This window comes from Centruroides vittatus, unplaced genomic scaffold (assembly GCF_030686945.1).
Source record: "Centruroides vittatus isolate TY-2023 unplaced genomic scaffold, ASM3068694v2 contig_484, whole genome shotgun sequence".
Lineage (NCBI taxonomy): Eukaryota > Metazoa > Arthropoda > Arachnida > Scorpiones > Buthidae > Centruroides > Centruroides vittatus.
The window spans coordinates 1,280,498-1,297,540 of record NW_027122274.1 but is presented as its reverse complement, the minus strand read 5'-3'; the positions used below and the strand labels follow the sequence as shown (position 1 = coordinate 1,297,540).

The window sequence follows — 17,043 nt, the reverse complement described above, 5'->3', positions numbered from 1 at the left end:
TGTTTTGACTGGTTTGTATCTTAATTTTGATAGCATTTGCAAAATATTGAATTTATTTATATTTTTTTGTTTTTTAGAAATAGTGAATTTTGGTTAAAATTTTTTCCTTTAAAAAATTACAAATTATTATTGTGTTTACAGTGATTCAAAAACATGATGTGATTTTAAAAATATGATTTAATTTTAATTTTTTTTTCCAAGTTAGAAACCAATAAGTGAAATATATCTATATTAACTCATAAATAGTTTTTCATAATTTTAAAAGCAATTTTATGGAAAGATAAAAACTAGACAAAAAAATTTTTTTGTATATATTCAATTTAAATTTACTATGGTTAGTTATAATGTCAATGCTTAACAATTATATATTATTGTTTTGTGTTGATATTTTTGTACAAGCCAATTGCCAAATATTTTAGTAGTGAATCATATTAATATGTATATACTTAATTATATATATAACTTAGAATAAATGAGAAGATTTGTTAAAAATAATAATGTGATTTTATTGAAGGACTAAAATGGAATTGCAGTTTTCAACATTATGTAAATTGAACAAAGAATTTGATCTGTCAACTTATCCTAAAATAATGCTAATCTTATAAATAAAAGGGAAATTTTATTTGTGACATTGTTGTATCCTTATATTTATAAAACAAATACATCTACAAATGACTCAAGACATTGTGAGGCATTTGTAGGTATATTTGTAGGTTTTTGAATTTGTGGTGTTGAATTTATTCTTCTTTTCTATCAACTTTTCTTGTTAAATTCATCTTTCTTTTTATTTATGTATGAACCTGTTCTATCATATTTTATAGAAAAATTTACAACAAATTTCTTCCAAATGACCATAAAAAAAGTTTGATGTCACAAACATCTTTGATACTGTGGGGGTAGTCCCAGAAGTACCCAACCTAACAAGATGCAAAAAATTTAGAAAAACACATCTTTATTTCTCAACATAGTCTTCTTTTAGCTCAATACACTTTTCCCAGCGATGTTCAATAGCTTCAATACCCTGTTTATAGTAAGAACCGTCGAGCTTCTCAAAATAGCCATCAACCACAGACTCCACCTCTTCATTGTTGGCAAATCTTTTACCACCGAGCCATTTCTTCAAGTTTGGAAAGAGAAAATAATCTGAGGGGACTCTGGCAAATAGGGTATGTGAGGAAGCAATTAAAACATTAACTCATTGATTTTGGCCACTATGATAATGGATGTGTGAACTGGTGCGTTGTCTTGATGAAACAAAACTCTTTTTCGTCAAATGCAGCCATTTTTTCTTGATTTCATCACTCAAGCGCTGCAATAAGTTCACATAATACTCTGCGTTGATTGTTTTTCCTTTTTGAAGATAATCAATGAAAATTATCCCATGCACATCCCAAAAAACTGATGCCATGATCTTTCCAGCAGATGGAACTGTCTTTGCCACCTTCGGAGCCGATTCTCCCCTTTCAGTCCATTGTTTCAACTGTTCTTTTGTCTCAGGTGTGAAGTGATGGACCCATGTTTCATCCATGTTATGAATTGATGCAAAAACTTGGCTTTATTGCTGTGAAACATTGCCAAACACTGGATTGAAACATCCTCACGATACTGTTTTTGTTCCATTGTGGGCAAACACAGCACCCATCTTGTGCACAGCTTTCTTGTGTCCAAAATATCAATTTTGGACACGAGAAATCAATCAGTATTTTCAATCAAAATACAATGTACAGCGCTTTTTGAAATGCCTACCATGTCTGCTAGCTCTTGCACTTTGAGTCAACAGTCATCCAATACCATTTTGTGGATTTTCTTCACCATTTCTGGTGTGGTCACCTCATTTGGTCGACCACTGCAATGTTCGTCTTGGCAGCTCGTATGGCCTCATTTAAACTCTGACACCCATTATTTTGTTGTTGTAAACGAGGGAGCAGACTCTCCCAGAATAGAATCTAGCACAGCTTTGATATTGGTTGGACTGAGACCTTTCAAATGAAAGTTTTGTATCACAACGATGACCAATTTTTTCCATGTTTACAAATTCACTGACATTGTTCACTATTGATGGTTGTCAAACAAATGCAGTAGAGCATCGTTTATCCGAAAGCTGGTCAACTGAAATGTCGGTTAACTGAAAGCTTTCCAGTCGGACTGTGTCATGCTGAATCAAACGTTTTTGATACTAGATTAACTTCTAAAGTATAATTTTTTTGTTTTTATATTTTTCAATATATTTATTTTGTTTGTATAAGATAAAGAAATAATTTTTAATGATACAATAGCCTTGATTATTATTATAAAAATTTTCGTTAGGCTTAAAATCGACAAAAATTCAACACGAAGCAACATGCAATGGAGAAAAATTTCAACATCAGATAGGTTAATATATTTTTTCATGCATAATCAGTTATCCGAACGACCCCAGTCCCCAATTGATTCGGATAAACAATGCTCTTCTGTACTAAACAACGTAGCATCTTCAAACTTCAAACTTAAGCATTATAAGATTGGTACTTTCAACTACAGTAATTTTTTTCAAACAACTAACACCATCTATACGTCAGATTGGGTACTTCTGGGACGACCCTCATACACAATCTGTCCACCATCAAAATAACAACACGTTTACATCACATTCAGTTATGTCTGTTTTGAAAATAATAATTTACTAATTCTTATAAATTTAAGAATGTGATCTGAATAATAATGTGCAACTGGCTAAATAGTAGTGGTATCATTTAATCAGTTGCTATCCTTCATCTGAATACCAGTAATGATTAGTTTATCACTTTTGGTGTAAAATCTAATAATGCATGAATATTTTGAAAGTATTTTAAAAATCTGTTTATTTCTCATTTACTTCCAATGTTTCTTTGCAGTATAATTATTGTTTCATGAAATGTTTTGTTGGAGATTACTAAGAATTACATTTTTCATAATTTAAAAATGAAATTTTTTAACTTTTGCAAATATTTTTGTAAAATTAAAAAAAATCTCATTACAAGAGGATCAAAAGAAAATGTTGGCATGGGTTCTTGCTCAATTTTCCTGGCAATAAAACGGGAGGTTAAGAGGACCAGGAAGTACAGTAATTTTCATTTATATAATAACATTTAAACAATAATAAAAACTTAAAAGGAGTAATTTTGTTGAATTATTAAATACCTTAATAAATACAATAAATATATATGTTAGGCTCAAAGACTGAAATCGCTCATTGAGCAAATTTCGCTTTGTGGTCACATTTTGAAGTTAGCCACAACACATTGTGGCTAACTCAAAATGAGACCACAAAGCAAAATTCATATCATGGCTTTCAAGATATTTGACCATGACGCATTCTGATTAGGCTAGGTTACTTGGACAGGTTGAAATTGGTTCAAATGTTTTAGTTAGGGTGCCTGATGTTTGGGCATGTGCAGCTCTCAGAAATGTTTTAGCTGCTGTTATGAGCATTAATCCATCAGGTCTCTATCAGTTAAGAAACAAGGGTCTTGATCGACTTTATGCTTGTAATGAATTTACAATTTCTGAGTAACTTTATTAACATTCAGGACATGCCCTCAACTTTGCACAGCATCCATGTTAACATCTGGAAGTAAGCAAGGGTTTATAATGTGTCACTGTAAAAGATACTGTATTGATAAAAAATGCAAATGTCGCTTAAAGATAAAAAAATGCAACTCGAAATGTCACTGTAATAGTTCTTGACCAATAATCGATGCTCTACTGTAAATATTATTTTCACATATTCTGAAGGGGACAATCCTGACATATTTTACAGATCTATTTTGTACTTAGAAATCTGCCATGTATGGACATTTCATGCAAAGCAAGTTACTTTTGTCTTGTTTTCCTTGCAAAGTCCAATTTTGGAAGTGATTTAGATGGCATCTTTTGATGTAGCTACATCACTACCATCTCTCAGAATTGAAAGAATTAGTAGATGCTGAAGTTGCAAATTCTTGTACAACATAACTCACTCTTCAATGACTTTTATCATGAAAGATTGTCAAGAGATCTTGGATCCAGTTATCAACTTGTACATTGTATGTGCATTGATCATAGCCAGATCTAGAATGTTATAGAAGACATGTATGGACCAGTGCATTATCATGGGTACTAGCACTGTACTGAACTTGTGAATCATTAACATTTACATCACATTTGGTGTCATTGTAGCTGATTATCTCAGGTGTTTTCTTCTTTGCTTCCTCATTGACCATTACATATGAATGCATACTGCTAAGAATAAGCATATTCTTTTTGGTTTTTCCTTAGTAAGGGTAATTTCTTCCACCTTGTAAATAACACTGGAATGAAGGGGGTTGCAGCTTTTTTACAAAGAGTGAGACATCCCTTCAAACCTTGTTCAAAATGCCACTAATTCTTGTATTTCTCTTTTTCTCGCTTCTTTTGCCAGCTGAGCAATATAAAGAAATTATCTGATGTGACATTTTTGTCCCTTGTTTAGGAATGATTCCTAGAAACATAGATCACCTAAACTTTCATCTGCAGGTTTCATTTTATCTTTTCACTTTTATTTGAAAATCTAGTTTCATCAGTCCTTGAAATCAAAACTGCACTTTGGATCTGACAATTCACCTCCACACTGACATGGAGATGCATCTTGCACAGCTTTCACAGTTTCATTTGCCGTAAGATTATGCTTGAGAAAATGATACATACCCAACTATCTATAAAATAGCAAATGCAACACAACTCAGACATGACATTGAAAGGCCAGCTTCTTTAAAAATTGCAAGTTTAGAACTGACAGCTATACATCTCTGAAACTGGTGCAGTAAACATCTTTTTCGGTTCTCATACACACTCTTTTCAGTTAAAAGTTCACTAATTTATCACTTATATCATTAAAAGTACTACATAAAAACACCTTATTAAACAGAGAATGGTCAATTGACTTCTGAAGAGCATTAATAGTAAAATCAGTGTTATCTTAAAAACTTTATCCTGGAAAATAATGATTTCTAGTCAAAATTAACTTTAACTAAGATGATTAAAAATCTCAAAATTTCAGAATACTACCAAAAAAACTGCAAAAATGTGAATCCAAATATCAAAAGCAGTCAATTTGCCCCTGCTGGGCATTCTAGTGTTAATTTTTAATTCCTTTTATTAGTAGAGAATTTTTAATTTCACATGATTGTATAACATCATTTATTAATACCATTGATTACCAAGAAGTTTAAACAAGACTATAAAATGGCATCTTGGGGCAATTTTGTATCACAAACTTCCAAGACTTCAAAATAGCATCTTGAAGATTTTATAGATAGTTGCATCTATAAAGTATTTGTGTGACAAAACTGAGTTACTACTTCATCTCTCTCTCTCTTGATACTAAATGTCTTTACTGTGGATATTTGTATTCTGTTTCAATGGAAGGTTGTGTAATATGTCACCAATGGGCACATTGCTCATGTGCTGGTGGAGAAGAGGACAATGAGGTTCACCACATTAGCATGTTATGTCTTCAAGAAAAATAAACTGCTGTAGTATAAAACTTTGTAATAAACCCTAAAGATTGTTTCATTACTAGTTTTATGTTGTTTAATCTTTATAATTATGAAAAATTAATTTGAACCATTCTATATCACTCAAAACACACCTATCTTACCCCCTTGTGGAGCAAGATGGAAATATTTAACATGATTTCATACATAATGTGAAAAAGAATAATAAAGTTAATAATGAGTAATTGTTGATTGAAGTTAAAATAAGCATCTTTCAGCATTCAATGACAGTTTGGACAGTGGTAATGGATATTTATTTTTAAGATGAATCCTGGGTCGTGTGCTGGAAAATTTCATGGCATGCCACATTTGACACACGTGCAAAAGGTTCCCCACCCCTGGCAAAACAAAGTTAAAATTGTCAATAGTTTTTAGGCATTGCCCAAAATAAAGTGACATTTTGGATTTTGCATGAAAACAAATTAGGCAAACTTAAGATTGTCTAATCTAAAGAGGGATGCTAGTAATATAGGACTGGTTACGGAGTGAACTGATGATTGGTTTTATAAAGTTGGGACAAAAAAAGGGAAAAGGCTCGTTTTCTCGTCAAACTGGATTCAAGAATATTATAGAAATTTTTTTGAAATGGAAGATGTTCCTGACAAAGAGTATTTGCTAAGGTCAATTAGTAATCATAATTTCACTTTTGGTGGACAAGGATCCATTAAGTGCAATTGCATGAAAAAGTTTTTAATAGATGTATGCAAATGTGAAACGGCTGTTATGTAATTCTGAATTCCACAGTTCAAACTCTTGTGCTAATAAGTCTCAAGACATTTTTAGTAATGTACTGAATTTTTGTTTGTTCTCCTTGATGTTTCAATTCTTAGAAGTAAGGTTCATTCTTCAATGAAAGTGTTCTACAAAAATTTTTTAATCTCATACCTATTCAGTCCAGTAAACTAGGCAAAATGCAAACAAAAATATCAAATTTGGGCATTGTCTAAATTACCTCTAGGTAATCTTAAAGTTGCCCTAATTTGTTTTAAGATAAAAGTCCAAAATATAATTTTATTTTGGACAATGCCTAAAACACTATCAGCAATCTTAACTTTGCATAGGTAACCCTAGAATTGCCAGTCCTTCAGACCTTAACAGTAACACAAAAAATATCAAAAAAGATTTAAAACACAAGTGACAATATATTAATATATTGAGAATAAACTCAATTCTAATCTTTTGTTCTTTTTATTGTTATCGACTTCTGTCTTGTAACAATTACCACATAGTATTTTATTTACATATTATGTAAAAATTATTTTAAAAAACCTATAAATTAATGTATTTATTATTTTAATATATTATGCTTGTATAGTTATATTTTGAAATATGCACATTTCAGTTACATGAACAAACCAGTTTTGAAGTTTTCAAACTTAAAACAAACAAAACCCATTCTACTGAACCAAACTGCAGAATACTTTGATGAAATACTAGAAAATACAGTATGTTTCTGTGACCTTACAATAGTTTATTTAATTAAAGATCTGCTTTCACTATTCCCAACTTGTTTTAATTTCATATCATCTAAAAGTCACGGAGAAGATTTTTTTATATAATTTTATTTCTAGAAAATGCACACTATTTTACAAATACATTGACAATTTCAAGCAAAAATCATCGTGATGTAAAGTACTTTAAATTATCACGACTACCATATTCCGAAATTTGATAATTTCATCAATACGTAAGAATGAATCAATAGATAACCAGCCAAAAACATCATCTCTGCTGTTGCTTTTTGGCTAGGTGGTTACTTATTGATCTACTTTTATATACTGTATGTAATTATCAATATAATACCAGCTATTAAATGTTAGTCATGTAACATTTATTATTATTGTTTTAACTTGAATAGAAACATTTACATTTACAATACTTTATTATTCTTTATTCAGGGATTTTGTGTTCTTCAATAATTATTTCCATCATTCTAATAAAATTTCTAACTCTAATAAAATTCGAGCCGCTTCAATATCTTGTACGGTAGGTTTTGAGTCGTGACTAGTTTCTGGACGTGTCTTATTGATTGTCTCTTGGATAGGCTTTGAAAGTTTGTTGTGCCTGTTTTTCCTAACACAATGATCAGAAAATTGTTTATTTGTAACTGGCAAATTTTGGCTAGGAACAGCAGTTTTTTTGAGGCATTTCTTTTTTGATGGTAAACCTACAATCATAGACAATTTGAAAATTTATTAAATTCATAAATTTGAATTACAAATATATATATTTATTTAATGTCAGGCTATACTAATATTTAGTATGAGATCAAGTAATTAAAAGCATCCTTTTGTTACATGATTATTATTAGAATAATTTTCTTACCGGGTAAAATGAAATCATTTTCTAGAAAGTGAAGAGAGCAAACTCTCATTGATGGAGTCATTTTTTTTCCCATCATTAGTGCTAATTCCCAAGCTTTTTTTCTTTCGATATTTTCCTCTTTTCCAACTTTATTAATGATCTTAACTTTACCCGCTTTCGGAAAATGATGAAAACTGATATTTTTCAAACTGCTATATTTCGAATTACAACCTTGCACACAACAGAACACTTTACTTTTACTCATACTAAACACAATGAACAATGCATGACGTATACGACCCTACGATGGATAGTTAACATTTTTTCCACTAGATGTCGGGATACTTTGCTGAGATCGTAAATAAAAATGGAAAGTTTTAAAATGTTAAAATAATTTTATCTAACAATTAGTTCTAATTATGTTTTCTTTTATCATGTAGATTTTGTTAAGTTTTATCAGGTTTTTTCGTCTCCAATATTGATGAGGAAAAACTGTTTTGTGCTTTCGGTTTAGGCATTAATTGCCACTTTGTTATTTTTTAAAACTACGCTTATTGGACACTAAGAGAGCCACAAGATTCTAGCCCCTGTGCGAGCATTAGTTCTAAATTATGCCACTACGGCGAACAGCGCCAATGGCGAAACTTGATTTCTCATATTTTCTGGTCATAGTTACAAATTACGAATGCTTTATTCGTAATTTATATTAGTTAAAAATAAAAATAAGTTATTCATTTATAAGTAATCTAAAAATTTAATTTTTTTCATACGCAACTACAGCCTTTCCACCCGATCCGAAAAGTAAAATAGCACGTTTATCATTTGTGATACATCTGTTACTTGTGTTTTCTGTTCATAATTATAAATTATATACGCTTTGACCAAAATTACTAGTTAGAAACCAAAAATGGCTAAGACTATGCAGACGCGAATTTAGAGCGAGCGAGAGGTTGTGTGCGATTTAGTTTTCGCAAAGGAAAACCACACACAAGCGAGAAGCGAGAAATATCGCTGGCGAGAGCGAATTTCTGGTTCTCGCACATATTTATCGCGACTCGCCTCATCTCGTCACATATTCTCGCTAGCTCGCGTCTGCATAGTTGCACCCTTTAACACGTCTTTCACAACAAGGCCTGTGGCCGGCTGATCCCTGACGACCTTGACCAAGTGGAATGGACTCAGAACTCTCCCGCCTCCGGGAGAGTGCCACGCTACAGGCACTCGGGGAAGGTCGTCGCCACTCGCTTGACGGTTTCAAGCGACACCGAACTAATCGATTCGGCAGAGACCCAGTCGAGCCCACGGTCCTCGAACTTCTCATCGGAGCCGTCCGAGGAACCCCCTCCCTCCGGCGCCACCGCATTCTTCCGGCGAAACCACGCCATCATCATCATTCTGAAAAAAAAAGAAAATTTGCAATTAGTCGATTAAAACAAAAGCGTAATTAATGCTTAAATTCTTCCGAGGAAAGCCGCATTTTCCTTTTTAAATCTAAGAGATTCGAATCGAATCCGAAGCGCAAACGATCGACCATCGAACGACGTGCCGAGTGTCTTCCTAAATTGATTCTTTAATTAATATTAATAATGAAATAGTTACTACAGGATAGTGTTATCACCTTTACAAAATCGCTGACCCGGACGGCAGGTCAGGTTTGTTCGAACAGAAGTTCCTGACGCATGCGCAATGTCATTTTACAAAGCAAAGAATAATGTGCATGCTGATTCTAAATCAGTTACAGTTAGGGACTAGGGACTTGCGTAGGAGTAACATACAAGCAAATAAAAAAAAAAGGTCAAGAGGCAGGTTGCGCGTCACACATCAGCATAAATAGAGTAACATGGCGGAATGGCAGATGAGTTTCAGTGAGTGTGAGGTCTTTCGTTGTTCAAATGGTGTAAATATATAACAATATTTGCAAGAACTTTGTGTCATCGTAATTTCACAATTTCTACGAAATTCCCGGACAAAATTAATAGTTCACCCCGACAGTCAGTCAGTTCCCGGACTGTCTGGATGAAAACCGGACAGGTGGTAACACTACTACAGCACAATAAGACTAGACAATAAGGACTAAAAATACAACATATTTAGTCCTTATTGTCTAATTTGTTTAGAAAATAATAAACGTTTATAAATTGCATATACTCCATAAAACGATCAATATTTAACTTTAATGCACATACTTTTAGTAATATAAACACCTCTTTTATACTTACAAAGCGGACAAATCACTACATCGATTTTTTATAATTCGATGTAATGATTTGTCCGCTTTGTTAGTGGCTTAGATCACAAATGACGCTGTAAATGCAACGATACCGATTACATTCCCCACCCTTGAAATGGCTAACAAATCGCCTTTGTAACTTGACATTGGAACTTTATGCCCTAACCGATCATACTGGTTAGTTCAATCTGTTCAATACGTTTCATTTTTCTTTTTCGTTTCTTTCGCTTAGGTCGTTTTTGATGAATTAATAATTAATCAACGTTTGTTTTATCGTAATTTTTGTTCCATTTTAAAGTATCCTGTTCGATCTGTTTGCTATTTAGAATTCAATTAAAACTGGATTTTTACAGCTGAAAAGATATATATTGTACTGTACAATATATTTATAATTATATATGCTAGATATATTTTTTGGTATTTTCACATTCCTAACGCAAATTTGATGTTTTCATAATCCATCGTATTCGTCACTATGATGATCGCATCGAAATACAGTATGCCGCCAGCATGTACGGTACCTCCCAATAATGGACAAATTTCTTAGTACCGATGGTGTCCGCTATTCGGAGGTTATGCTGTATGTGTATACACAATACTTTTCTTAAATGCAGGTATCCCTCATATAACACGGTAGTTACGTTCCGAAAAAGTGCAGCGTTATGCGAATCCGTGCTACACGAAACAAAAACCTAATGCAAAACTTGGGGTTACGATCCAGATAGTCTTTTTTTTTTTTTTTTTTAACTCTTTCCGCCCTGTGGGCACTAAGAGGGCTCTTTTAGTAGGCCCATTATGGGTTCGGCGCAGGACCCACAATGGGGCGACCGGGTGGTGAGGGACGGGGCCCGACATATCCGAACGGACCACCCCCCGAAAAATTCCGCGGATATTCGACCCGTCGGATATAACACGGTAGTTACGTTCCGAAAAAGTGCAGCGTTATGCGAATCCGTGCTACACGAAACAAAAACCTAATGCAAAACTTGGGGTTACGATCCAGAAGTTAGTGACAGCAAGTTTATTTTTCCTTTTCAAGAGAAATATGTTTATTAAAGTGATCGATAATTTATTTCCAATCAATAACTGACAATCACAATTAAAAGTACTGTATTACGTGTTAATATCAATTTTAGTTAAACGAGGACGTTTTCTTTTTACAAAGTATCGTCGTCATCTCAACTTTTTGTTGATCTTGATCAGAAGTATCAGCAACATTTTAATATTTTTTATTTTTATCATAAACAATTTTTATGAATGAAATAAAAATATGTAATTAATCGAAAATTTGTTCTAGTGGGTCGCATTCGTTCAGTCGTGTACCAAGTGATTTTTTCCAGAATTTGTGTTCGAGTACCGAAATACCGCCGTATTTCGTTCGTCATTTTACGAATGGTAGAGCTTATGTACGGTTAAAAAATGTTTATTTAAACCTTTTCTAAATACGAAGATTAATCTATAAAAACAAAACACAGTGACAGTCGTTGATTTCAGGGCTGAAGCCTGAAAGCAACGAAAATGACACCTAGTTGATAGAAAAGCTAGGACAAGAAAAAAAAATTTTAGTCGGTTTTCATTAAAGTAAATCTGACGAATTTGAAAATTTCAATATTCTAAAATCCATGGGCAAATTTGAGACAACACAATACTTGAATTAAAAAAAAAAAAGTAAGGTAAACTTCGTTATTCGATAACTATGAAATTTTGTACGGAGGATTTCCAAAACCGTAGTAGAGCAAAACGTTGTACCAGGGATGCCTGTATATTACGTTTGGTTTCGCAAGTAGGACGTAAAGCAACAAATATTTCAACTATTTTTTGTATATAAAATATTTTAATTCTGTATAACATTTTGTCATGACCACCATGTCCATAGAATTTATGAATCGTTGTCAATATATCAAAATACTAATATGACGATTTTAGTCTCTGTAATCCAAATTCTTGGTAGACAAATCTCACAGCAATTTAAAACTTATTGGCAAATTAAATTTATTTTGTAAAGACTACATCAAATGCATTTCGGGCTGGTGTAATATCTTCCAGTCCCTCTTCAGTGAATAACCGTTGGTGGTAGTTACAATGATATTTCCATAGGTAAGGGTGGTAAACTTTGCACACATTTATAGGAATCAAATTTACGAAACTTTTCCTTAAATTTGATTCCTATAAATGTGTGCAAAGTTTACCACCCTTACCTATGGAAATATCATTGTAACTACCACCAACGGTTATTCACTGAAGAGGGACTGGAAGATATTACACCAGCCCGAAATGCATTTGATGTAGTCTTTACAAAATAAATTTAATTTGCCAATAAGTTTATAAATTGCTGTGAGATTTGTCTACCAAGAATTTGGATTACAGAGACTAAAATCGTCATATTAGCTAATATACAGCAAACCATTTATATATATTTTGAAATATCAAAATACTGTTCAGTAGGTATGATACTTACCTACTGAATCCTCAGGTATTTTCTCATTGGCGTAGCCAGGGTTTTGTTATGGGGGCCTAAGTAGAGGCTGTAATTTTCTGGGGAGGGACACCAGGTTAAGTGGGGGGGCTGTGCCCACCCATGCCCCTTCCTGGCTACACCCATGTATCTTCTTAAAAATGAGATGTCATAAATACAGCCAATGAAGATATCATACTTTGAACACCAATAATATTTGATAGATGTCCAATGTGCACTGGAATCTGCCATTTTGTTTGTTTAATAACCTCAAAAAATCCATAGTTTCTTCAATTTTCCATGCTGTTTTGCATAGAACTCCATGGCAGTTTATCTAAAGCAGCTACTGGTTTGACAGTTGTATTTGTAGAACATGAAGTGTCATTTAATCCAGTGGGTAACCTCTTTGTAAAGTAACTGAGTATTCGTTAGCTTTGTTATGAAATAGCTCAGTTAAATTAAATGGCTAGACACTTTGTAAAGCAGCTAAATTAACATTCTGGCTGTGACATATCCACTGTCTCCTATACCTCTTCACAGAGAGGTCAGAATGGCTAGATGGTAGGCAATTTTGAAAAACTGCCATCCTGCATTCCTTAGCTCAATAATATGGCCTTTGTCAAACTGCTAGTCATGTGTAATGTCTTTGACTGCATTGTTAAAAGCACACCTGGCATTTGAAGACCTGTAAACAATGGGTTACACTGAAAATTCTGAACACTGAGCCTGTGTGTCTTTTCATAGAATATTGGACTAAGTTTAAGGCAGTCTGGTTGCATTACCTGACATGCAATCAGACAACTGTAATTGTTTGTATACCTGTATGAGACATAGCTGTGTACAAAGTTTTGCAGTAATCAGACAATTCTATCTGGGTATATGACTTTTTATTTTTAATTCTTTCTGCTCTGCATGTACTAAGAGTGCCCAACAGAGCAGAGATAAAAATAATGAAACCAATAATGAGTTGCTAAAAAGCAAGCTCATTACTGGTTTGGCCAGGCCCACAATGGGGCAGCCTGATGAGGATAAGGCCAACATATCCAGATGGACCCCTGAAAAATTCCTGATGGTTTTTTTAATGATTAAATTTACACAAATATATAAACATTTGACTCCATGAAAGGAAAATATGTAAAAAAAATATATATATACAGTCAAACCTGTTTTTATGCAGTCTTTTTTTTGTGCGGTATAGTTGGCGACTAGTCTCATGCAATTTGTCATGTCTCACGTTGACTTATTATAGCATAAATGAACTTATTATAGTAATATTATTGCATGAATATGCGAAAAATGAAATAATTTATTTTTTAAGTCAACAAAACACTACCTGGACAAAAATATGTAAAACAGACGATAGACGAGACGATGCAGTCAAGTGCTGACATCTGTTGTCAATAAATTCTATTTCATACGGTTTTGAGTTATTTTCTATGTGAGACTTTTTTTATGCGGTCCCTATTGTCCACACAAAAAAAATATTTTTTTGTGTTGCAAAAACTATTTTTTATAGCCACTCGTGAAGTTTTGTGCGATTTTTTTATGCGTTTTTTTTATGCGGTCCCTATCCACCGCATTAAAACAGGTTTGACTGTATTTATTTTTTGTGATTTCATTGATTTGAAGGAGTATGTGTTAAGGAATACTGTTATTCTCAACTGCAAAGGGGTGTCACATTGTCCCGCACCCTTTCTTGTACCGATTTCTGCCATGTTAAAAATTAGCACAGATGGCTTGCAGTCAACTGTTCTTTGTATTTGTTTGGTCAATTAAACATGGTTTACAGTCAAATAGTGTATCATTATACACATTCTCTTCACTTTTAACAGGTTATGGGCCCAGAGGTTCCAGTAAGTTCCTTAAATTTTATATAGTTAACTTTGTTTAGTGGAGTAGTCAAAATTATGGGTGTTGCAATGGTCGTACCAGTATTAGAAGCAAATAACTTTAATAACTGGAAATTTAGAATTATGTATATTCTAAAAAGAGAACAGTGTGAGGATATGATTTACAGTGATCCACCAGACAAGGAAGCTGAAAGAAAAAAATATATAGTGAAAGATGACAAGACACAGTCAGTAATAATACAAGGAATATCTGATAAACATTTGGATATAATTAAGGATTGGTTTATTGACGTAAAGATTTATTTTACATGCCCTGTACCTGCCAGTGGCACAACCAGGGCGTAGGAAACAATATAATTGGCGCTACAGAATGCTACATTGAAGAGACAAGATGAAAATATAGAGTGGATAAAACAATAAAATAAAACAGTTTCACGAATCACCGCGTTACAGCTTGTATCGCGTGGAGAAAGAACAAGATGACATCCCCTGTACCTAAAGAGAAGGGCGGCATTGCCGCCCAGCAGGGGATAGGAAAACCCGATAGCGCAGCCCCTCAGGAGCTATTTGGTCCCCCAACTGCCCCATCTTGGAGCAGCTGATTGTTAGTAAGAATCATCTTTTTTGCGAGCCTTTTGAAGGCGTGGAAGATCTCTTGACTTTTCCAAATGTCGGTAAGGTCGCAGGGCCAGTCTATGTTAATTTCATTCAGGAGAAGACTCATTTCAGTTCTCTCTTTGGCAGTTATAGTACAGTCGTATAGGTAATGGTTAGCTCCGTCTCTAACCCCACAGGTGGGGCACTCGTCAGACGTTCTATTGACAAACCTCGCCAAGTAGTGAGCAAATTTCCCGTGGTTACTCAAAAACTGAGTAGTATAGTGGTCAGGGGTAAACCACTTTATTTTGTTGTGTTGCCGGAGGTCAGGAATGAATTGCTTAATGATGTGGTGCCCAAGTTCGTTCCAGTGAGATTGCCATGTATCTATGGCCTCCTCCTGCAGAAGCCGTTTAAGAGTCCCTTGGCTGATTTTGCCGTAGTCGTAAGAGATGTTTGGGTCGAGGGCAGCTTCTTTTGCAAGGGCGTCCGCCCGCTCATTCCCCTCCATACCCTGATGTGATCTGACCCAGAATATTTGAATGTTATTATTGGATACGCAGATGTTGTTCCGTATCTCCACTGCAAGTGGATGGAGCTTGATGCTGTAGATCATGTTAAGGGCAGATAACGAGTCAGTGTAGATGTCGATCTTGAAATTCGAGTAGGTGTTGTTAATCCAGTTCGTGGCCTTGCTGATTGCCAGAAGCTCCGCTTGGAATACATTGCATTGCGGATGTAGTCTGAATTTTTGGTTGTGAATTTCCTCACTGTTGTCATAAACAACATAAGCGCAACCTACACCACCGTCAATACCTGAGCCATCGGTGTATATTTGGATACTGGCATTGTTAAGGTTATTCCAGCTACTTGAGAAGTTGTAAGTGGGGGTAATGGTATCACCGAATGGGTGAGGCCTTTCAATATCCGCAGATTCAATTGTGATGTCGCCTATCTGAATATTCGTTCCCCATTTGGCTTGTTGCATCTTCGTTTTCATAGAGATCTCAATGTCTATGGGTAATTTCCGTGCGATCGCTTGTAGGCTAACATTACTAGTGGTGCGATAGGCCTTAGTTAATAACAGAAGAGCTCGCCTCTGTGCGGAAACCAGTTTTCTTCTGATGTGAACCTTTGAGATGGCGCTACCCCATGTGCCACACCCATAGGTAGCGATTGGGATAAAGATACCGTCATATATAGTCGAGAGGGCCTCAGGAGAGAGGCCCCAGTCTCTCCTGGCCACCTGAGCAAATGCCTGAAAAATAAGGCCCGTGCGGCTAGAGATATGCTCAATATGTGAAGCCCAAGAAAGTTTGAAATCCAGAGTGATGCCTAAGTACCTGAGGTGTTTCTCTACCTTAATGGAGTTGCCATTCATCCTCAGAGGGGGGCCTGAGGTAGATATTGCCTCCCCTCGGTTTGTTGAAAATAATTGCCTTTGTTTTGGCCGGGTTGAAGTCTAGTTTATGGTTGGTACCCCAGGTGCTAACTAGTTGGAGGAGGTGGTTTCCTTTCAATTCGAGATCTGCTCTCGATCTGCCGCCCACCAACAGAAATATTTAAGGATTGTAAACTGCAAAAGCTCAGTTACTAGCTCTGAAAGACACACTCATCAGAACAAGCTCATTCACTAAATTGATGGTCCACCAGTGGCCAAGCAGTCTTTGTTCCCTGAACACTGGGAATTAGGTCATGGGTTTGCACCTCGCACAGATGGAGTTTTCCAGGTTTTCTCCACGTCTGTAAATGCCTAAATAGGGGCTAGTTTCCCTTAAAAGACCTTCCAGAAGGCATCCCCCTAGGCCAGTGGTTTCCAACCTGTGGGGCGCACCCCCTAGGGGGCCGCGAGACTGTTGCAAGGGGAGCATGCAGCTGTTTCCAAAATATCATTTTCGAATACAAACCAAAAAAGTCGAATAGGTGTCAAAAAAATGAATCAGCAAAATAGGTATACGTAGTCCACAATCCTCGCCGCGAATTTTTCGGGTACAAATGCTAAAACATCCATCCATACTCTTGCTGGAACGAAAACATCTCGCTTTCGCGTTTGGAGCTGAGCGCCGGCGGGGCGAG

General features: G+C 34.9%; 1 protein-coding gene and 1 long non-coding RNA gene across 2 annotated transcripts; both read right to left on the bottom strand.

Moving 5' to 3' along the window:
* Nucleotides 1–7,420: 7,420 nt before the first annotated feature.
* On the bottom strand, nt 7,421–8,291 carry LOC136977964 (uncharacterized). Its single transcript, XR_010881152.1, has 2 exons — nt 7,857–8,291; nt 7,421–7,698 (listed from the first exon to the last, which is right to left on the bottom strand). It is a non-coding gene; the product is annotated as an uncharacterized lncRNA (long non-coding RNA).
* Nucleotides 8,292–14,926: 6,635 nt separating this feature from the next.
* Nucleotides 14,927–16,348, bottom strand: LOC136977944 (uncharacterized). Its single transcript, XM_067273559.1, has one exon. The coding sequence runs from the start codon at nt 16,346–16,348 to the stop codon at nt 14,927–14,929; it is 1,422 nt and encodes a 473-aa protein (XP_067129660.1).
* Nucleotides 16,349–17,043: the final 695 nt, after the last annotated feature.

Coding starts and splice junctions, on each gene's coding strand:
- LOC136977944 (XM_067273559.1), bottom strand. CDS start 16,348: ATGAATGGCAACTCCATTAAGGTAGAGAAACACCTCAGGTACTTAGGC.